The sequence below is a fragment of the Leuciscus leuciscus genome (genome assembly GCF_965113295.1).
Source record: "Leuciscus leuciscus genome assembly, chromosome: 12".
Lineage (NCBI taxonomy): Eukaryota > Metazoa > Chordata > Actinopteri > Cypriniformes > Leuciscidae > Leuciscus > Leuciscus leuciscus.
The window spans coordinates 35,361,334-35,385,897 of record NC_138736.1 but is presented as its reverse complement, the minus strand read 5'-3'; the positions used below and the strand labels follow the sequence as shown (position 1 = coordinate 35,385,897).

Here is a 24,564-nt window from a genome sequence, read left to right as displayed (position 1 = left end):
TGCAAATCCAAGTACGTGCAGGCCTCAGCCTCAAGTACCACGGAGAAGATGAAATAAGGATATCTCCTCAGAGATAACCCAGCAAAGAAACATTCATTGCAGAAATCAAGTACTGTACCATAGGGCAGATAGCCAAATTCAGAAGGCATTCTCCGCACCAGGCAGAGAACAGTTTCCATTTCAATGCATATTCGGTCTTCTCGTGGAGGGAGCTCTAGACTGGAGTATGGTCTCCACGACCTCAGTCGAGAGACCTGAATCTATGAGCTGGGCCTCCTCAGAGGCCGAGCCCATAGTATCCATAACTCCGGAAGAGAGTAACTCCCGGAAGCAAAGATATCGGGAAATGCGTACAGGTGTAGCCTCAACCACACCTAATACGTTGCATCCAATTCAAGCAGAGCTGGATGCATCAGGGAGAACCAAATGGGCAATGCGTTGTATAAACGATGCGAAAGGTAGACTTGAGTTTTGACCGAAGTTCTCCTAAAGGAGCTCCACCACCTTGGGCTGAAGTCCCCATTTCCCGGGCCTCAGCCCCTGCCTCAACAGGATATCTGCTCTGATATACGAGACCATCAGTGTGTTGTCCGGAAGGACAAGCACATGGTGACCTCTCAGGTCTGGCAGGAAGTATTTGAGAGCTCGAAATACCGCCATCATTTCTAGCCGATTTATGTGGCAAGAACGTTGATGGTCCTGCAAAAGACCTTTCGCCGAGCGGCCACTCATGACCGCCCCCTATCCCGTGAGGGAAGCATCCGTCGAAAGCGTTACGCGTCGACAAGAAGCCCCCAGCACTGGGCCCTGGGCGAGGAACCAAGGTTTCTTCCACATGACCAAGGCACGAAGGCATCGCCGCGTGACCTTGATCGTGCGAAATGGATTTCCCCTCGGAGAAAACCCCTTGATCCTGAGCCACTGCAAAGGTCTAATGTACAAAAGGCCAAAAGTGATTACGTTGGACGCAGCTGCCATGAGCCCCAACAGTCTCTGAAACTGTTTCACAGTGAGTGACTGGCCTAGTTTTATCCCCTTTACGGCTGTGAGAATCGCAGAAATACGTGCAGGAGACAGACGTGCTTGCATTATTGTCGAATCCCATAAAACACCCAGAAAGTGGTCCTCTGAGCTGGGAGGAGCACACTCTTCTTGGCGTTGAGCCACAACCCCAACCTCTTTATGTGAGACAGACCGACATCTCGATGCCGAACCGCCAACTGCTCGGACTGAGCTAAAATCAACCAATCGTCGATAAAGTATAATACGCGAATGCCCTGGAGTCTCAGAGGAGCCAGAGCTGCATCCACGCATTTTGTAAAGATGCGGGGTGATAAACCTAGGCCGAAGGGAAGAACCCAATACTGGTATGCTTCGCCCCCGAAAGCAAACCTCAGGAACCTCCTGTGATGAGGATGGATAGATAAGTAAGCGTCCTTCAAGTCTATTGTGACAAACCAGTCCTCGGACTGAATCTGTGACAATCATTTTAGCGTATAGCATACTTTGAACTTGAGATTCTGAAACCTGCTGTTTAATTGACGCAGGTCTAGAATAGGACGCAACCCCTCATCCTCTTTCGGAACAATGAAGTAACGGCTGTAAAATCCTGACTGTCTGCTGGGAGGAGAAACCCCTTCTATAGCTCCTTTTGCAGAAGTGTCAGTACTTCCTGCTCCATAACCAGAGCCTGCTCGGGGTCCACCACTGTGGGGAGGACCTCTAGAAATCTGTGCGGACGAGAACCGAACTGAATTCTGAAACCCTTTTCTAAAGTGTGCAGGACCCACTGAGAAATATATGGCAGTAGTTTACACGCTGCCAGAAATTCTACTAGGAGAACCAGTCTGTCGAGACTGGCCTCTGGATTTGGTTGAACAGTCACTTTGGTGCCCTGAAGCGGCGAACCGGCAGGGAACAACCAAACTGACCGTTCTACGCCCCTCCTCGGAGGATCGTATGGGGACGCTGACACCTCGGTGCCCTGAACGGAGAACCGGCAGGGAACAACCGAACTGGCAGCGCTGCGACCCTCCTCAGAGAGTCGCACCCCAGAGGGTGCCGAGGAGAAACGATTTCTCAAAACCGTCCCTGCCCCGGGGAAACCTTCAGAAGCCTGATAGCCTCAGCGTCAGGACTTCTTGTCTAAGTTTTAATAGAGATAACGACAGTCCTCAGATCTTGCCTACCTCTAACTAGCTTTGTTCCTACGACCCTCCTCGGAGGATCGCTGGAAAAAAGCAGGCACCTCGGCGCCCTGAAACGGCGAACCGGCAGGGAAACCGAAATGACTGCTCTACGACCCTCCTCGGAGGATCGTTTGGGGACGCTGACACCTCGGTGTCCTGAAACGGCGAACCGGCAGAAAAACCGAACTGGCAGCGTTGCGACCCTCCTCAGAGAGTCGCACCCCAGAGGGCGCCGAGGAGAAACGATTTCTCAAAACCGTCCCTGCCCCGGAGGAACCTTCAGAAGCCTGATAGCCTCAGCGTCAGGACTTCTTGTCTAAGTTTTATTAGAGATAACTACAGTCCTCAGATCTTGTCTACCTCTAACTAGCTTTGTTCCTACGACCCTCCTCGGAGGATCGTTTGGGGACGCTGACACCTCGGTGTCCTGAAATGGCGAACCGGCAGGAAAACCGAACAGCCAGCGTTGCGACCCTCCTCAGAGAGTCGCACCCCAGAGGGCACCGAGGAGAAACGATTTCTCAAAACCGTCCCTACCCCGGAGGGGACCACCCTCAGAAGCCTGCAGCCTCGGCGTCAGGGCTTCTTCCATTTTTTGCTATTTTAGAGATAAAACAGTCCTCAGATCTTGCATATCTCTAACTGGCTAGACTGTGACCGCCACCCAGGTCCCCATCGATTGTGGATGAGCCCGAATGGCGAATCCTTGTTTTACCGCACTCTATGGTGCGAGGAGCTTAAGTATGCTGAGACTGCTCCCGCCCAGCAGTCTCAGGAACGTTAGATCGGTGAGGAAGAAACCTTTGGAACGCCGCTGAAGAGTTTATTTCTTCGATTTTTTTGAAAGCGGAGCGTCCAGAAGAAAATACATATTTTATCTTACATTTTTCTTTACATCAGAAAAACGATATATATATATATATATATATATATATATATAACACTCCGTGGCCACCAGCAGGAAACAACCGAACTGGCAGCGCTGCGACCCTCCTCAGAGAGTCGCCACCCAGAGGACGCCGAGGAGAAACGATTTCTCGAAACCGTCCCTCCCCGGTATAGTTTATCTGTTGCGCGACGCAATTCTCGAATAGCGTCAGTGCTGTTACATCCTCACATTCATCCATGCTTATATATTTTACCTACCAGTGCTGCCTAATAATATTTATCTATTATTTATGGTAGCTGGTGGGTAACGTCGGGGTTATGATGACACCAACACGGGAGAGAGATAGCTCGCAAGCGTCTCTTTAACCCGAGGCACTGTCATACCATGATACTTAATACCCATAACATTACTATAGTAGAAGTTTAGGGATAAAACACATAAACAGAAACCGGTTTATTCCACGATCTCGACACCTCAGTGTGGAGATAGGGAAAAAACGGCACTCCCCGACGAGGAGGCTGAGATATAGTTTTCCTTATACTTTCACTCTCATATATGTTCGGCTGGCCAGTAATATTTAACTTAGCAACAGCATTATATAAAACCTCCTTTTATAAGCTCCTCTTTATTCAACAGAGTTATGAGCTGACTTATTTATTTATTTATTGAAAACTCATAAACATCTGCCTTATTTTCTTTTATTTATTTATTTTTAAAACAAAAACACTAACGAAACCAATTCCTCGGAACTGGAAATCGCAGCATGAGTGCCTCATCCCGGGGAGGAGAAACCGCAGAGCGTGCTTCTCCCCGAGATAAGGCACGTGGATCGAACAGGTGTTTGTTAGAACCATTTGCGATCCCCAAGATGCGCGTCGACGCCGTGCCTCGGCAGCAGCGGGACCCGCGCCTCGGGGCGCGCGCACCGAACCGTCCTCCTCGAAGAACGGCCGGCGGGAGCGGAGCGTCCTCACGGACAGCTTCTCGCAATGCTCACAGTCAGCCCCCTCGAGAACTGACTGTTGGCATTCTCCACTCCCAAACAAGCAACACAAAGCTGAAGTGTGTGTCCCCACCCGTGATATAACGTGGGGAGGGAACAACACAACTCTTGCTTGCTCTCTTTTGCCATAATAAATATATATATTGCAACTTGACAGACAACAATAAATATGACAAGGACAGAATACACAAATCGCTTGCTGAAGGCGCAGAAGCTGCCGCGGTCTGTCGCTGGGGTGCTTTATAGCTTCCTGGTCGATGACGTCACCCGCCTATGACGTCTCGTCTTTCCATTGGACTGATTATACACGTGCTTCACGACGCAATCACGCAGAGCGTTCCCACCGCGTCTCGACGCAGCTCGAAGTTCCCTTGAAAGGGAACTATAAGTATAATGTTAAGTTCACTTAAAGCAACTTGTAGTATAAATTACTAAACTAGTAGTTTACTGAGAGTACACTAAAAGAAAACTTTCTAATATACTTGCGGTATAAAACTACTAAACTAGTATTTTACTAAAAGAGCAAACCGATCATATAAATGGTAAACTATAAGTATGATGTTAAGTTCACTTAAAGAAAACTTGTAGTATAAAACTACTAAACTAGTAGTTTACTGAGAGTATACTTCAATGTTGCTACAAGTATTAAAATAGTAAACTACCAGTATACTCATAAGTTCACTTGCAGTACAAATGAGAAACATAATTATGAACTAGTTGTGCACTTAAAGTTTACTACTGTTACACTTATAGTACACTTAAACATATACTTTTATATACTTCAAGTGGGGCGAATTTAGTCCCAAGCGGTATTAAAATAGTACACTTACAAGTTTACTACTAGTACATATTGACATTAGTATACTTACTACATAAAGTATACTTAAAAATATACTTGAACATTACTCAAGTATACTTCATAAAATGTTTTTTTTCGTAAGGGTAAACAGAGTCCACTGCATCTAACGGAGGAGTCATGAGAATTTCTCAAACCAACGGTTACAGATTATGTTTATAAAGGTTTGGAATGATTATTTCTGCTTTGTGATGTTTTTAATCCTCATATTTTTGTTTCTGGACCTTTTTATGTAAAGTAGGTCTTTTTGTACTTAAAATGTATATTATCGTTGTAAATAAAATGTCAAACCAAGCTGCATTATCAGCATTAAACCTCAATATCACAGACCTTAACTTTTAAGGAACTCAGTGTCTCCATCAGTCCATCTTTCTACTGGATGTGTGTGGAAAGTCTGATCAGTGATTGTGTCGTTCTTCAAGTATATTCTCATCATGCAGTGAGAAACCTGTAGTAATTCTGCCATCAGTCATTTTACCAAAGTACTAGTGATCTTTTAGTTCTACACACTAAATAACTAAAAGCAGATAGAATGAACTTCATGGAGGGTTTATACAGGCTTAGAGGAGTTATATATGCAGGATTTCTATAACCTTTACATATTTTATCAGACATTTTATCTCAGAAATGCATAGATGCATGTATAGGTTTCTTTAAAACATAATTTTACCGAACCTTTGAATTTGAAACCTACTGAATTTGAAAGTTGTTGTTTTATATGTAACAAAAAAATTTATGAAAGGAAATGACAGCAGGAGCAGTTTTACTGAAGCATTCATATATAAAATTACATAAAACATTTAAAAACAAAGTTAAAGTATTCTTTTGAAAGCAACACAAATAGGAAGCCACCTGTTAAAGCATTATTAGTGTGAATATTTCATATGAGAATTATTAAAAAATGAATGGATAAAAACACCAATGCATGTGTATGTAAAATTCACTGTTTAATACAAACAACATTTTCTGTTCAGATTCTAATGCATCATTACATGATTCAATCCTGTCTCGCTGAACACACACCTCACATATTAACACTCAGTGTGTGTTTTGTTCAGATGTAAGTTTCATTGAGGAATGTTGATGTTGGAGGGAATTTAAAGGCCTGATGTTAATGCAAACACATGGAAAATTACTCAAACCAAACGTAAAATCAAAACTATGCAAATGTACAGCAATGATGAGAACAATAAAATCTCAGGAAACTGAGTCACTTTTGCATGAAACACATGTTGAGTTCAAATGATTTGAGTTAATCATTTAAAATGCATTTACTCAATCTAATGTGTTGTTCTAGTTGAGATATTTTAAACACACATATTTGGGAGAATGTAACCTAAACTTTCATGTATCATACATGTATAAATGATGTAAAACGTTTCATAAATGTGTGTCTATTACACAGCGCTCTGTTCTTCAGCACATCTACAGAAGCAGTTTGAATTATTTGGCATTGCAGTTTTTGCAGAGAATCTTTGTCCCGTCGGGGAAGAATCCAGCGCCGACCAGAGACACCGAACACTCAGAACACTTAAAACACGACTGATGCCACTGACGATCCTCAAACGGCACGTACTTCCCTTCTCCAAAACCTGACAAAAACATTGAGAGAAGTTTCATTTTGAGCAGCCAAAAAAGAAATAGAGGTTAATAAGTGAAAAAGAGTCACTAAACCAACACCAGAATCTGAATGCATCCGTCAAATAGAAATATTTGTGTCAAATGTCAAGACCTGAAAAGAATACAAAATAAACAAACAACTGAATTTTTTTAATACTTTGTTGATGGAAATACAATATGAACTTCCAACGCCTACATGATGTTTGTGATATAACTGACCAATATTAGAGGAATTTTAGATCACAGTAAACTCACTATACTAGCAGAATGAGAGTTTAACACAATGATATCACAGTGGTCTCGCATGCTGAGCTCACAGTTTGAGCACAGTGAGTGAGCTTTGAGGTTACACTTTTAGCTCACTGTGACCTCACATGACCATAGTAAGTATCCTCCATGGTGAGATCCAGAGCCGGACAGTAACGGAGTACATTTACTTGAGTACAGTACTTAAGTACAATTTTGAGGGATCTGTACTTTAAGTCAAGTCAAGTCAAGTATATTTGTATAGCGCTTTTCACAATACAGATCGCATCAAAGCAGCTTCACAGTATTAAATTAAAATAATACAACAAGGTTTGTTTCTAGTGGAATTTATTGATAAAATCAAATTAGATATCCCCAGAATATCCCCAACTGAGCAAGCCAAAGGCAACAGTGGCAAGGAACCGAAAAACTCCATCAAGTGACCTAATGGTGTCCTAAAACTCCATCAGGTGACCTAAAGGAGAAAAAAAAACCTTGGGAGAACCCAGGCTCAGTCGGGGGCCAGTTCTCCTCTGGCATTTATTAACTAGAGGCCGGATTGTAATTTGAACTGTAAGATTAAAAATATTATATGAATGCCTGGCTGAAGAGATGCGACTTTAATCTAGTTTTAAACTGGGAGAGCGAGTCTGAGCAACGAACAGTATCAGGAAGGCTATTCCAGAGTTTTGGAGCTAAATGTGAAAATGCTCTCCCTCCTTTGGTGGTTCTGGATATCCTAGGTATGACCAGAAGCCTTAAATTAAGTGATCTTAAAGAGCGCGATGGATTATAGGGTGATAGAAGATCCGTTAAATAGACTGGAGCTAAGCCGTTTAGGGCTTTATAAGTCAGTAGCAATACCTTGTAATTAATACGGAACTTTATAGGTAACCAATGCAGTGATGATAAAATCGGTGTTATATGATCATATTTTCTTGATCTAGTAAGAACTCTAGCGGCGGCATTCTGGACTAACTGAAGCTTGTTAATTGAGGATGCAGGACAACCGGCTAATATAGCATTACAGTAATCTAGTCTCGAGGTCATGAATGCATGAACTAACTTTTCTGCATCAGAAACTGATAGCATATTACGTAGCTTAGCAATATTTCTAAGGTGGAAAAAGGCGGTTTTTGTAATATAAGAAATATGATTTTTGAAAGACAGGTTGCAATCGAGTATAACACCCAGGTCTTTTACTGTAGAGGATAAAGTAACAGGACATCCTACTATATTAAAGTTGTATTGCGAGAGGTTTTGCGGGTGGTTTTTTGAACCGATAAGTAGTACCTCTGTTTTGTCTGGATTTAATAAAAGAAAATTACGCGTCATCCAATCTTTTATATCGTTAACACACTCTGTCAATTTGGATAATTTAGCGTTTTACTGGATACTTTACTCAAGTATAATTTTTGGGGAGTACTCATGACTTTACTCAAGTACATTTGAGAGGCAAATATTGTACTCTTTACTCCACTACATTTATATCCATAACCGTGAGTACCCGTTACTTCTTCTAAAAAAAAAATCTCGGAAACCCTCAATTTGTTGTTTCCCTCTCAAACGTGATTGGATTGTGCAGGCGCCACTGATTGGGACAGCCTATCAGCAATCGCCTTCAGCTTTCCACCAAAGTCAACTCCATTGTCAGATTTAGATAAGAGACGAAACCATGGACGAAACAATGGATGAAGACGCGGCAGGTCCATCCCGGGAATGTGCCAACCCATGGCCCCACCTCACCAGATAATTTCAATTTTCTGAACAAGTTAATGATAGTTTTCGCTTCAAGTGTTTGCTGTGTTTACCAATGTAAGCACTGTGGCAGTAGTAATGCAATATTTAAAAAATTTACTCTTGTACTCTTGATACTCAAGTACTTTTAAAAACAAGTACTTTAGTACTTTTACTTAAGTAGACATCTGACTGTAGTACTTTTACTTGTACTTGAGTAAAATTTAGCAAGGGGTATCTGTACTTTTACTCAAGTAATGAAGCTGTGTACTCTGTCCGCCTCTGGTGAGATCACATTGTTGACTGGGAGAGGAAGTGGAGCAAATCGAAAGATCCCGCTGACCTTGGTTTGTATAAATCCCTCCTCTCGAGCTTCTCTGCTAATGTCTCTCTACTGCTAAAATAACTTACTACCACAACAAAATGAACAATTCTTCTGACTCTCGCGTGCTTTTCAAAACCCTCCTCGTCCCTCGTAACAGGACACACAGTAAAACTTGGTCTTATCTGGGATGAACGACTGTCCGCCGATGGGCTTCTCACAGCCGCAACAAACAAACATCCTCGTGCCACGAGCAGCCTCCGTACTCCAGCCGCTTAGAGCCTGAGAGATCCACATCTGTTCAAACTAACTGTACAACAGAGAGAGCAAAGCAACATGACAAAACATTTTAAACTTCATGTAAGAAACACAATGTAATGGGTGTTTCCATATTCCATATCTGTCTCCCGTCCAAGTATAGTTTCTCATTTCACACTGCCAAAAATAAAATTTTCAACATGTATTTGAACTTTTTTTGTTTTTGTTTAAATATCTAAAAAATTATTATGAAAAAACAAGATGAGCAATTTAAAACCAATTTAAAAATAGTGCTTCTCAATTCAATCTGACCTTTGAGAAATAGAAATTATTGAGAAAATAGGCCAAGTAAAAAAAATACTATTTGTCTACTCTTACCGGCCTCAGACCTAGGGGAATCTGGGCAGGTACAAAGCCACAGGCTGGATAGCACGTGGAGATACAGGATAGCAAGTGGAGATACAGAAATTATTGCTGAGTCCCAATTCGCATACTATCCGTCCTAAATAGTATGCGAAACTAGAATTAGTTCGTCCCAAATCGTAGTATGTTGAAATGAGTATTCCAAAGATACCCGGATGGTCTACTATTTCCGGTTAGAATTCGAAGTGCAGATCAATGCACACTCTAACGGCTAATATTGCCCACAACCCATTGCGTGCGGGAGGGAGGAGCTTTGTGGTGATGGTGGTGATGTAAACATGGCAGCCGGTGTGGTGAACAATCGAGTCCGATTGAAGAGATGAGTCCGAGCTGCGTCAATAGCAGAGGAGAAAGACCGCGAAATTAAAAAATACGACTGTATTTTTTACACACCGGATGCAGAAGCGGAGATGCGCCTTCAGTTTTTAAGTGTAAGAATTCAAATGTTTAACCCTAATTAAAGTTATATTTTATTGTCTCGTAATATTAATGGGTTTATGTTGTGCCAAAAAAGTACTGTGTTTACCTTGTAGGGTAAATAAAAAGGCTCTAGTACAGTGTCATGCAAGTGTCTTTTTTTATGTATTTCTTTTGATGTTTATGTCTTAGATTTAACGTTATACCTTACTATAAACCCTTATGAAAATAAACACCTTTTACTACACTAACCATAGTTTAACCACACTGACTTATTTGTAGTAATACTGTGGCTGTACAAATGTTAACTTTATCAGTCCAACCAAAGAAACATGGTTAATACACTTTTACTATAGTAAAAGCATGGTTCATTTTCGTCGGGGTATTTTTGAGTATTATACTGCTACATAAAGTATAAAATTAAGTATAAAATACGTTACACAATAGTTATACTATAAACTTTAAATATTTTAACTCAGAAAATAAGTAGGCTAGTTTTCGTTACACACATTGCACATGAACGTCAGAACCAGCCGCCTCACAAACATCCTGCGTTTGGTTGCTCTACGACGACGCCCTGCTTCACTCCTCAATTTGGTAAAACACATTGTAAATGTATTGTGGAAAAAAAGATGGGAATAGTAAATAAAATTATATTGGACATATAAGAATTAATGAAATGTAAAATGTTTTGTTAACAGTCGCGGTGTGCGTAACTAGGCAACCACGTTCTCGTTCACGTTGCATGACGTCATCGAAGTATGTCCCAGAACGTGCATACTCTTTTGCTACACACTCAAAAGTATGTACTTTTTCCTCACAAAAAAAGTACATACTTTTAGGTCGTAGTATAAGTAGGCGAATTGGGACTCAGCCCCAGTCTTTCTCAAGCGCTGGATGTTTATTTCTGAGCACTACCGTCTCCACGGCAACCCACTATGGTGAAGCAGTGCAACAGCGCCATCTACCGGCATGAAGTGAAATACATGGGAATGTTATCTTATGTGTAATAAAAGTAAAAAAATAGAAGAAGGTTTTTTTTTAAATTAAACTAAGATATGCGGCCGTTTTCTCTACCCATTACACTCTCCCCTTCTTTAAGAGATGTCTCCCGACATCCAGTACTAAACTGGACTACTGGCTACAGTGGTACTCTCAGACTATCGGTCAGGACATCAGGTAAGTATGGTCTTCAGGAGTCATCAGTCTGAACAGGAAGTAAGCCTGCAGTATGTCAATCACAGGTAAGTAGTATGAAGGTAAGATTGTATGTCGATGTCAATGTCTTTCATGTCCTGGTCCATGTCAATTCTACTGTATGTCCATACAGCAGGGGGAGGATAGTAGCATCTCTCATGAAACACTGGGTAGGCCAGCATGGAAGAAGGGGTACAGTACATGGCATTAGTTCCCATTCTCCAGGGCTGGTAGGAAGGTTCTCCTGGCTGGTCATACATGAAGATGTTTCTGGGTTTGACTGGTCGAGTGGACCTCCGCAGTTGCTGATCTACCTCTCTTACTGGCTGAGGAACAGGCACAACATCTATCTCAGGATCCTGAGGGCTTCCACTATCCATAGCATCATCCCTGTGTTCATCTGGTCCTTCCACAGCGGAGGACGGATCTACCCCTCTTGGTACAGGCATTGGCTCTGCTGTCACCAAAGGGTCAGATGGTCCTGGCTGCCATACATTCTCAGACTCAGGTGCACGGCTCAACGGTTGATATTCGTGAGCCCCAGCCCTTAGCTCACTGTGTAGTTCGGGTTGATGTGGGTGGTATCTGACAGCCCTCCTCTCATACACAGGCAAGGGTCTAAGGTTGTAGGAGCACTCCCCCTCATCATCTGAAGTGCCGACATCAGACTTAGTTGCTTCTCTGGTTGGCATATGACATCTCTGTTCTTGAGGCTTTCGCTCCACACCAGTGTCACGTTCCTCATGGTTGACTGGTGTTGTAAAGTTTTTCTTTCTTCAAAGCAGACCAGGAGACGTTGGGATCACGTTCAAACAGAAGAGTTTCTTTATTTGAGCGCGGCTGCGGTGCTTCCAACATAATCTAAAGTATATAAATTTACATGGTGTCTTATAGGCATTTTAGGAGGAGGGACTTTTGAAGGTGGAGACAAATTCAAACAAAGCATGTAAATGAGTATACAGGTTAAGGAAACCCGCCCCAGACTCCAGCGTGTTACCAGTCTCAATCCAATCAGCATAACCACTCAAATGCATATGTGCTAATCCAATCAGCCATACGATTCAACGTCTGGACTGTGGCTCTTGCTCCAAGAGCCATTAAAGACAATAGGTTAGCTTCTCCGTGATCTGACTCATTTAACTTACAAAGGAAAAACAGGTCGGGCAGGAATATCTTGCTGTAAACTCAATAATCACTTTCTCAGTTTATATACTATCTAAATTAAAACCTCAAATGCTAAAATCAGTATTCTTCACCGTGATGTTATGTAAGGAAGCATATCTGAAATAGATTCTTAAATTTGTAACCCTTCAGTCCCCTCTTTGAGAGTTCTTAAAAACTCTCACAAAATACAAATTTAGACACTTAAAAGTTCATTCTTGTAACTGGTGTAAGTTACAGGCACATATAACTTGCTCTGTGTTGTTCATCTGTAATTGCATGCTGACACAGAAACAAAACATGCAATTAGGGTCCGTGAATTCTCTGCGTTGTGTATTTTTCATTTTCTTTGGTGATAGTTCGTTCAGCAGTGGGTCTGGTTGTCTTCTTGAGGTTGGGGCTTCATACGTAGATGAGACGGTCGTTGCATATGGATCTCGGAAAAGCCATCAAGTTTTATCTGCACACTGTAAGACAGAAAACAGAAAAACAGAGAGCAGTATTTCTTCAAAACACTACGGTTGTAGCAGTTTAAACACTATGGTTCTATCGTTTTCAGAGTCTACTGTTGTCGTTTCATTCTTTCCCTATTTCTTAATTGATTTGACACCTATGGACCAGTGAGGTGGGGATAAGAGGGGGGATGAGGAAATCTTCACCACAAGGTTTTGCCCCCGAGGCCTGTTGCACTTCGGTTCTTCCCTGGGCTCCGCACTGGTCTGTGTGTCTTATTCTGTCACTGTTGTGTGCACACTGTACAGTGTGTGAGAAAATTGGCACATTTCCATTCTCCAGTGAAACATCAGTCCTAGTAGGCATCATAACAGAGGATGGTGTCTGATTGTAATGTTCTGCAGTATAACATTTAAGGCTGTGATTATACTGAATGTCCCCCAAACAAAGGCTGTGACAGTCAATAAGTCTTTCATCTTTGTTGTAAGTTACTGGGGAGATTAAGCAATCACAGCCCAAATGGTTAACGCCTCAAAAAGCTTAGCCACGAGTCCAATGACGAGGGGAGGGGTTGCTTCAAAGTAGCAAACCAATTTAGTAAAAGCTGCATAACATTGTTAACTTGTCTTAAGTTATTTTAGTTTTTTCTACATTCTTTTCCAAAATGTCTGTGCTTGCCACAGTAAGAACAACTGGCTTCTCTAGGACTTTTGCGTTTCTTTTGCTTCTCTGAGTTGACCATAACAGAAACTGCTGCAATTCTTACTCTCTCTTTGACATCAGAGTCCCTTTCCCAAGTAACTAAACTGTCCAAGTTGTCTTGCAGGGTTCTCGTACACCATGTGATGTTTAAGTAAGGCAACGCCTTTCTGTGTTCTGGCAAAAGACAATGAAACCATGTGCGAACCAAAGGGCCATTATCACCTAACACCTTTTTTGGAGTGTCTGCAATTCCACTGTACTCTGAAGCGGTCTGGCAAAATCTTTCTGTGTACTCACAAACAGTTTCACCCTTCTTCTGTACCAAACTAGTGATCTTTGACCAGTCCACGTTCGGTCCAACAATGTTTGTTAACACTCTCAAAACTCCATCTCTCAATTCATCTTTTCTGGCATTTTGAAACTCAGAATTGTTTACAGCACTTTCAAAATCATTGAATTCTGACTCAGTCAAGATCTGTGATATTAGCCGAGTGACTTCAGCTAGAGACATATCGTAGAGCCGCATCTTTTTGGACAACTCTCTCCTAAACTCAGAAAAATGTATTTGCACTGATGGCAAACTTTCAGCAATTCCCTCAATATCTTTAGGACCTAAAGATGTTTTGACTGCTTGTGGCTGCAATATGGGGGTTGCAAAAGAAACTGTATCAACACCTTTTCCATGAGGCTTTTGTCTAGCTACGCACACTTCAACTGCATTTACATCTGCATTGACATTGTCCTCTATACTCTCAAAAGACTGTAAATCAGGATAGCTTTCATCTGACTGTTGGTCTTCTAAATCACATTTGGTTGAGGCTTTGTTATGGCCCACCTTTGTCTTGAGACAGGACATGTGAGTCTGCAATTGTTTGTTCTGATCGTTTAACTTAGCAATATACTGAGCTTGTTCTTGTGCAATGGATAAGCTAAATTCTCTGTGACAACAGATAATGCCTTTCACATTTTTCTTCCTGATACATGCACCCAACACTTTCTTGCAATCTTCAATTGACCATACTTTGTCTGCATCAATGTCAAATTTCCTTGTTAAATTCAATCTGACTTGCTCAGTCACTATTGTGTCCATGTGCTCTGATAACAAAGACCTGATTTGTCTGTCCATAAAGGGGTAGCTAATCCAGTTTTCTCATTTGTTGGAATCAGTCTAGCATTCCTTCTAACCATTTTGTGAATTTCTTTGTTACCACACAATCAAAAACATTAAAACTTCTCTCTACTGTCTACAATAGAGGGTACACTTGTTAACACAGCTTAACTATTGTTAAACTTTCCAAATTACCAACACTTCACACTTAACTTCCCTGCCGACAAGAACAGAGGATCAACAGAAATAACTAGCACGTAAAGCTAATTCTTCTCTGCCTAAAGCAAAGGATACCAACTATTAGCACTTGATGCTAACTTTCTCTAGCTTACAGATAGGTCTTCTCTAGCAAGAGCATACACACAATATTAACATGTAACTGTTAATCTTCCCTGCCTGAACAACAGAGGATAAATTTCATCTCTAAAAGAAAACTTTTTTAGAGGATAACTTAGTTAACCAAACCCTGCAGCTGTTTGTTAACTTCTTCTCTGTTGGCGCAGAGGAAACAAATTTGTACTGGTCTGCCTCGGTTCTTTGAATAGAGTGAAACTCACCAAATCGTTGGTTGTACAGAAAACATTCGTCTGGAACTCAGTCAACTTTGTTGAGATCTTTGAGCTTGAAGTTTCAAGATTCAGTCTGGAACTCAGTCAGGCTTTGAGATATTTTTTGGAGCTTGAAGTTTTCAATCTGGAGGAAGCTGGAAAGATTCAGTCTGGCAATCTTTGTCAGATCTTTGAGCTTGAAGTTTCAAGATTCCGTCTGGAAAAGTTCTTTTTTTTTTTTTTTTGAGTTTCAGTTTCTCCATCCGGGTCACGGCACCATCTGTTGTAAAGTTTTTCTTTCTTCAAAGCAGACCAGGAGACGTTGGGGATCACGTTCAAACAGAAGAGTTTCTTTATTTGAGCGCGGCTGCGGTGCTTCCAACATAATCTAAAGTATATAAATTTACATGGTGTCTTATAGGCATTTTAGGAGGAGGGACTCTTGAAGGTGGAGACAAATTCAAACGAAGCATGTAAATGAGTATACAGGTTAAGGAAACCCGCCCCAGACTCCAACGTGTTACCAGTCTCAATCCAATCAGCATAACCACTCAAATGCATATGTGCTAATCCAATCAGCCGTACAATTCAACGTCTGGACTGTGGCTCTTGCTCCAAGAGCCATTAAAGACAATAGGTTTGCGTCTCCGTGATCTGACTCATTTAACTTACAAAGGAAAAACAGGTCGGGCAGGAATATCTTGCTGTAAACTCAATAATCACTTTCTCAGTTTATATACTATCTAAATTAAAACCTCAAATGCTAAAATCAGTATTCTTCACCGTGATGTTATGTAAGGAAGCATATCTGAAATAGATTCTTAAATTTGTAACCCTTCACTGGCAAGTCACTGACAGGCAAGAGGAGGTTGCGGTGGAGCACCCGGAGAATCTGGTCACCTGTTTCAGCTTTGATTCGATATACAGGTCCATCTCCCAGCCTCTCGATGACATGGTGGATCTTCTGTTCCCAGTAAGATCGAAGTTTGCCTGGGCCACCTCTCTCCCACAGGTTCTTGACAAGCACACGATCACCTGGTTGCAGCAAGGCTCCTCTGGCACCTCGGTCGTAGTGCCTTTTCCCTTTCTCGGAAGACTTCTTGCTGTTCTCAGAGGCAATCCGGTATGCATCCGGGAAGCCCATGTCTGTGCATACTCCTGCCGTGTCTGTACCAGCCGATCTGGGTCGAGATTGAATATAAGGTCAATGGGCAGCTGTGGATGTCTTCCAAAGAGGAGGAAGAATGGTGAGTAGCCTGTAGACTCATGCTTCGTGCAGTTGTAGGCATGTACTATGCTGGGGAGATGGTCTTTCCACTCTGCCTTCTTTTCCTCATGGAGTGTTCTGAGCATCTGGAGAAGTGTCCTGTTCAGGCGTTCAACAGGATTCCCCTGGGGATGGTAAGGAGTAGTTCGGGAGTGAGATATTCCTGCCAGCTGCTGAAGTCTCTGGAACAGGGTGTTCTCGAATTCCCGACCTTGGTCATGGTGGAGCTTTTGAGGGTACCCGAAGCGTGGAATGAAGTCATAGAAGATCTTTTCGGCCGCTTTTTTGCCAGACTTGTTTCGAGTTGCGTAGGCCTGAGCAAAACTGGTGAAGTGATCCACTAGCACAAGGATGTACTCGTAGCCTCCTTTACTGGGATCAAGGTGAAGGTAATCAACAGAGAGCAGTTCAAAAGGTGCGCTAGTTGTGATTGAGCCCATTGGTGCTTTCTCATGGACAGCAGGTCGTTTTTGTTTGATGCATGGGCACTGGCGGATGACGTAGTCTTCGATGTTGTGCTGCATAAAAGGCCAGTAGAACCGTTGCCTTGCGAGGTGGATGACTTTATCAGCGCCAATGTGTCCCATGTCATCGTGCAGGTGTTTGAGCATGGTTGACTTGAGTGCTTTGGGGAGGACCAGTTGTTGATTTTGTCCTGCATGCCTGTACAGAATACCATTATCCAGCTGGAGCCTGTTCCACTCATGTATAAGTTGTCGTGTTCCTGGTTGTATTGGACTCCAGTCTTTGTCTCTCGGATTCCATCCGCTCCCTTTCAACCGGATCACCTCGGAAATGGGCTCATCTCCTTTCTGGGTGGCTCTGATGTCTTCTGGGGTGAACATGGGCGCACTCACCGGGGGAGGGTCGTCATCACAGGCGGAGATCTGAAGGGCGGCAGCCCAGGACACATCCTCATCTCTCTGAGCTTTATTCCCCTGCCAGATGAAAAAATATTATGAAAAAACAAGATGAGCAATTTAAAACCAATTTAAAAATAGTGCTTCTCAATTCAATCTGACCTTGTTTAAAAGATTTTTACACATTTTTATTGAGAAATAGGCCAAGTAAAAAAAATACTGTTTGTCTACAATTTTATTATATTATGGAGACATGTAGGTCAATTAAATGTTTTAAATGAGCAATGAAATACAGGCCAAATTACAGACTTTTTTTTTTGCCTATAAGCAAGAAATTTTATTTTATTTTATTTTTTTGCATTTGTATTTACTAAATCTAAACACTAAACACAATAAAGCCATTCATCAGAAACCATATGTTTGCCATGTGTGTTTTACCTGTGGTTCTCATGATCTAAATGTATGATAGATAGGAAGACCAATGGTTAATTTTAACAAGAGTATATTAAGAGTTCTAACTTCTAACTCAGTAAGAATAGCCTATTTAAATTTTGCCCTTTAAAAATTAGGTTGTTATTTTATTTTTATTTTTTTACAGATGTTCGCTGCTGTCTGTGTAAATGAAAATAAATTTACATATGTATCCCAAATGCCAACTCAAGCTTCTGTCAAATGTGCATTTCCAAGAGACAAAACATGCAATATTATTAATACATGCTGTATCGTGTGTTGGTGCCACTGGTCTCTAATATTCTAGAGCCCTGTCGAATCTGCCGCCTTTAAAAAAAAAAAAGTCTGGACACCCCTGCTTTAAAATTTAATTGTCTCCCCTTTTCATTTCTAATCCCAGTGTTTACTGGAATCTTTCTGAAGCAGGTAAATACAATATTGTCTACCAAAATAACTGAAATAACTTTGAAATATTATCACTCAAAGCTAAAGTTAATTAACATTTCTAAGGCAATCTATATATATAGCTGAAAGTAATTTTTAAAGCTTTTACATTTTTATGTTTTATTTTGTGATTCGTTTGTTGAAAGGTGAGTAAAATAATTCTTTGTAGCCAGTTTAAAAATATATATTGCGTTCATAGAGCGAGCCTTTCACTGAATGTTAACAGTTAACGGAAGTTACTGCTGCGCAAAGCATCATGGGGCCTGTAGGAAGAAGCTGGATAACTGATAACAGCTTCACTGTGAGAGAATGGCGGCCTCTACTGGAGACTTCAGAAAAATACTGCTTCTTCATTTTAAAATATAAATGTGAAACACATGAAATGTTTTTTTTATTATTTTTTAATAAGAACAAAACTTTCCATACAAGAGTACATATAACCATACATGTCAGAGGTAAAGAAGAGAAAAAAAAAAGAGAAAAGAAAGGCTTCAAAGTTAACAAGAGTCATAACTTTTGCAAGTAATTACTGAGTTCTTTCCAAAACATTTGGGTCTGGGACACTCCCAAAGTAGATGGTTAATAGTCTCAGGGGAAATTTAACAAAAAGCACAAATATCTTCCATGTTCATTTTAAAACACTGTAACACAAGTGACTTAACTGGGTAAACTTGATGAACATTTTTATATGAAACCTCTTTCACTTTGTTTGTGATGCAATACTTATGAGGTGTCATCCAAACTTTACTCCAATCAATACGTTTTTAAATAAAGAATTAGTGAGTAACAACAAGTTTACATTTAGATTGAAGAAGGGAACGCAAAAATGTATTATTACATCCAGAACTTGTGAAATCCTTGCCCTGCAACTTAATACAAGAAGTCAATTATTCTACTGTTGTTTGTAGAGAATAATTATTATGACCTTCTAATAATCTCAAAATTTCCTTGGGAATTGCATCTAAAACCAAAAGATATTGGACAGAATCAACTGAAAAGTTATAAATATGAACAAACTCAGTATAATTGTATAAAACACCATCCTTTTTGTCAAAAAAATATTGATTTGTTTCTAACCCTTATAAATCTGTTATTCCAGATGGTACATTTATGGGGAAAATTATGACTATACATACGAGTCCATGAGAGTAATGCTTGTTTGTGGAAACTTGCAAGTTTAATGGCTATTTTGTTAATATCATAATCACATTTCAGTATTAATTCTATACCACCTACTTTTTGAAAGATAAAATTAGCTACTGTATACCATATACTTCGCTTATTTTTTAAAATAATTTTGGAGCCATTTTATTTCAAATATCATGTTAGAGGTCTTAAAATCCAAAACATTCAATCCTCCTTCAATATTTGACCTACAAATATTTTCTTTTTTAATATAATGTAAAGAGTTTGGTGTCTATCATTTTAATTAATGAAGGTTGACATCTTACACTTGAGCATTATAAAGCAACCTGGACAAACCCTCAGCTTTAACCAATAACACACGACCAGTGAAAGAGAGATCTCTCATCAGCCAAGAATTCAGTTTCTTTTCAAATGATTGAATGATGGGAGTGAAGTTTAACTCATTCCTGACTTCCTCAGTTTTTGATATCTTAATACCCAAATATTTGACAACAACTTTCACGGGAATATTGCATACTGCGGTAAAGTCACAGGAACCTAGAGCCATAAGCTCACATTTATTAATATTTAGGGAAAGACCAGATACAGATGAGAATAACTGCAGACACTTCATTGCTTTTTCAGCTTCAGTCTCTTAAGAAAAGAGTAGCGTCATCAGCTCATTGTGTGCATTTCATTTCTGTATCTTCTATTTTGATACCACGAAAAATGTCTTTCTTAATATGAATGGCCATAATTTGTGTGACCAACAAAAAAGCAATGGACTAGGGCAGCCCTGTCGAATCCTTTTCATTTCAAATCTATGAGAAGTTTCATATGCCAGTTTTACAGAGTTATTAATCTTATTATACAGGGTTCTGATTACTTTTTGAAATTCGTCCCCAAACCTGAAACATTTAAGAGTTTTAAAAATAAAGTCATGTTCAATTGTATCGAAAGCCTTGTAAAAATCGACAAACAGAATAAAACTATTTTCATTGATCATTTCATTAAAATCTATAAGATCTAATACAAGTCTAATATTCTTACAAATATGTCTTCCTTTTATAAAACCTGACTGCGCCTCATCAATAATAAATTATAATCCTAACTTTAGCATTTCAGCGAATATAGAAGCAATCATTTTACTGTCATTATTAATTAAGGTAATAGGCCGCCAATTATCAAGTGATAATAGATCTTTATCAGGCTTTGGAATTAAGGATATTAGACCTTGTGTCATGGAGGGCAAAACCCCTGATCAATAGATTCTTTAAAGACCATTAACAGAAATTCAGCCGTTAAGCCGTCATTACCGGGAGACTTGTTTAATTTCAGTTTTTTTATAGCTGTTCTTATCTCTAAAATAGTTTATCTAAAAAGAGATAAACTTCTTTATCACAAAGAGCTTTAAATTCTCCATCGATACGATATTATGTTTTAGGGGCTTTAAAAAATCATCTATTGTGTCTACAGAACATGCACTGCTGGAATATAGTTTACCATAAAAATTTGAGACGTATTTTGAAATAATAATAGAGTCCTGTGTTTCATGGCCATTAATATTAAGCTTTCTAATAGATGTATACTCTCCATTCCTTTTCTCTAAATTATAAAAGTATCTGGAATTAGTTTCCCCTTCCTCTAATCAACGTCTTCGTGATCTAACAAATGTTCCTTTTGCCTTGATTATATATAATTGATCTAACTCAGCCTGCAGATTCATTAACAAATTAGAATTCCCATCAGTATTATTATTAGTGATGTTACAAATAGCTCTAATGATTTCCTCTTCCTGACTTATTAGACTTTGCAACTTCTTTGCCTTTATCAATTGCACTAAATCTAATCTGAAACTTCAAAGCTCCCAATTTTTACAGCATAAATTTGTTCGCTTAGCTTGATTCCAATATGTTTGTATTATCTTCTTAATTTCATGTTGAAAACTATCAATTTCTAATAATCTATTATTAAGTTTCCAATAAGTCTTAGAGCCTTTATATGAATTTTCGTTATTCCTTTTATTGAGAAGATAAATAATTTTGTGATCAGACAGTATCGATGGTTCAATTGATACTCTGTTTGTATTTTGTTCTAATGAATTAGAAATTATAAAATTGTAAATTTTCACAGAATATAGATAGCTCTGAATCACCTGTAGATGATCTTATTGGAATAGGAATTCTATCCATCTTAACTTCTGGGAAAATATTAAAGTCCCCACCTAGAATCATTTCAATATATCATGAAATCTTTTTCTTACTTTGTTTATCTCATTTTCAATATCAGAGAACAAATCAACACTATATCTTTTAATATTTGAGGCATATACAGTACCTAACAAAAACATTTTCCCATCAATGGATACCGTTAGACAACACATGTAAATGTGTGAATACAGGAGGAGCTCTGACATCACTGTAGTTCAGAGAGAGATTCAGAGAAAGTGAAACTAACTTGGTCAACAACAATATGGACTCCTGAAACGATCAACCTCTTTAAACAACAGAATATTTATTGATCCGTTCAAAGAGTCTTGTGGACACATCTGATCCTCACAGGTAAGAGATAGAAATATAAGAGAGATTGTGCTGAACAGGTTTCTAATGGAAGTGATCTGGTTTAGTAGGTTTATGTCAAACTGGAATAAGTTGAACAGAACCAGGTTTAATCATGTCAAATACTCAACTATTTTAGTTGTTTACTGCACTGAAATGGTCTCAGAATTGTATTAAAAGTGTGTCATTTGATTGGTTGTAAAGCAAAGTTTGGTGTTTCTGTCATTTTGTCACACGACAGAAAGACTAAAGAAACAGGAAGTAAATGACCTGCAGATTCACTGAACACAAACCTGCTAAACTGCAGATGAAAATCACTTTTATAATAAACGATTAAAACTACACTTGACTATATAATGTATTTTCTGGAGAGATGTATCTATGTATATATATACAGTATATACAGTATGTATAGTTTTGTTGGAAAATATATCACTCAAAAGTTAAAAGTTCAGTTGAGTTCTCAAAAAAAAGTTCTCAAAAGAGCAGGTCAAAGTTCAGTTCTGTAAGTTTATGAGTTTCTTACTGAATTTCAAATGAATTATTGTGTTTCACTAACTATCAATTCGTGCATTCATTTTAACCAATTTGATATAAATTATAAATTTGACTTGAAATAATATTATGATGAATAAGTAAAATTAAATCAGACTCGAGGAAAGATTTCATTTAAACCTCAGTGACTAAATTCACACTCATTAGGAGCAAATAGGCTTAGATGTTTCTTATCAGTCTATTGATTATACAATAACATTTATTTTCTTGAAAACGAAGAGGAAAGAACAATGGCAGAATCTTCACCAACATCAACACAAGCAAGAAAAAACAGGAGATGGAGTATTGAGGAAACACCTCCATGTAAGTCAATAAATAATGAATAAAAAACAAGAAGAATGAATTGGTGCATGAATGACTTACAGTCTTCTCATATAATATTTAATATGTACCGTTCAGGAGTGAACAGTAGCAGATAATAAAATCATTTAAAGTCAAGATTTCAAATCAATATGGCTCCAAAATCATGTATTTATTAATTTGGTACAGTAAGTGTTTGTGTAATGAGCTTCACATTAGGGTTCTGATCAGCTTGTCTGGGTTCATTTTGCAGTAATGACCAGCTGACTGTACATGATCTCTTATATATTTGAGTTTCTTCAAAAACAGCTTTGTCTCTAGATATTCTTTACATTCAACCAACTTCATGAGGTGCATCATGGGTGTCTTTATAAACAGTAATGAGCCCATTTATAATAATAAGGCTAATAATAATAATAATTATTGTTATTTCAGTCCTTCAAGCAAAAGCCATTAGATCAGAAAGTCCAATGTGTCTCCAAACTTTAGACTATAGTGCAGGTGATTTATCTTCATCATTTCTCTCCAGATATGTCTTCCTCCAGCGGTCCACTGACTGAGGAGCTTCAGTGCTCTATATGTCTGGACGTGTTCACTGATCCAGTCACCTCTCCATGTGGACACAACTTCTGCAAGACCTGTCTGAATAAGTGCTGGGACAACAGCCAGACCTGCAACTGTCCATATTGTAAAGAAACATTCAAGCACAGACCTGATCTCAAGATTAACACCACACTCCGAGAGCTCGTAGATCACTGTAAAAAGAAAAGTCCTGAGAAAAAAGCTGAAGTTCTGTGTGACATCTGTGAGGAAAGAAAGCTGAAAGCCCTGAAGTCGTGTCTGGTGTGTCAGAGCTCTTACTGTGAAACTCACCTGGAGCGTCATTTGAGAGTGGCAGGTTTAAAGAAACACAAACTGATAAATCCTTTGAGTAATCTGGAGGACTATATATGTCAGAAACATGAGAGACCTCTGGAGCTGTTCTGTAGAGATGATCAGACATGTGTGTGTCTGTTCTGCACTGAAGGAGATCACAAGAACCACAACACTGTTTCTTTAGAAGAGGAGAGTGAAGAGAAGAAGGTAGAAATTACTGACAAACTGATTTTAAATGGCTCTTATCATGAGGAATCACATGTTCTTTAATATAAATGAATTGATTATGAAAACATATTGTGTGTTGTTCTCTGTCTATAGACTCAACTGATGAAGACACAGAAAGACACACAGCAGATGATCCAGGACAGAATCAAGAAGATTCAAGACGTCAAACACTCAGCAGAAGTCAGAAAAGTGAGTTCAAAATAATATAATTAAATTAATTTAAATACCTATTATTGTTTATTGAATTGTTGTTTGAATTGTTTATTAAATTGTTGTATAAAAGCAATTTTGGGGGGCGCTAATGCGCATGCTTGAGGTATAGACCAAGCGTGCCGCACAAGCCCTGAAAAGTGAAGCCAAAATGTCTCGATCGGTGACTGGTCCTAGTATAGGTCATAAACCCCACCTCCCCGTGTTATTCAACGGGACTTGAGACCAACTAAACAATTTAATTACCCTTCAAATATCTTTTTTCCGAAGGTGGTTTCTGTCATTTACTGTAGTTTTTATCACGCTGATGTAAATTCAAGTGTTTGTTTTTAAAATAAGTTAATAAAACCGGTGGTGTGACATCATGATTGACAGCTGTGATTGAAAGGTTCTCTGAGCGAAGTAGTCACTGAAGCACCAACAGACTTTTTTTCGGGATCTTCGGAGGACTGAGGAGATTGGAGCTTTAAATTGAATATCTAAATTTCCATAATTAATTATTTCACACCGAGAGTGAGGCCAGCCTTTATTTCGCGGCTTTACTTCCTGCTCACTACTGCGC

The 24,564-nt window shown here is 39.5% G+C and overlaps 1 protein-coding gene across 7 annotated transcripts in view; it reads left to right on the top strand.

Moving 5' to 3' along the window:
• LOC309511135 (E3 ubiquitin-protein ligase TRIM39-like) overlaps positions 1-24,564 on the top strand; it is a 175,420-nt gene that overhangs the window by 24,587 nt on the left and 126,269 nt on the right. For 2 of the 7 annotated variants that reach the window (XM_082186208.1, XM_082186207.1), the window contains exons 1-4: positions 21,646-21,836; positions 22,608-22,691; positions 23,218-23,771; positions 23,886-23,981. In XM_082186208.1, coding sequence (XP_082042334.1) covers positions 22,619-22,691; positions 23,218-23,771; positions 23,886-23,981 — 723 coding nt within the window. In that variant the 5' untranslated portion in view covers positions 21,646-21,836; positions 22,608-22,618. Of the gene's footprint in view, positions 1-21,644; positions 21,837-22,607; positions 22,692-23,217; positions 23,772-23,885; positions 23,982-24,564 lie in introns of those variants that run through there. The other 5 variants (XM_082186216.1, XM_082186217.1, XM_082186212.1 and 2 more) reach the window with 4 other exon arrangements.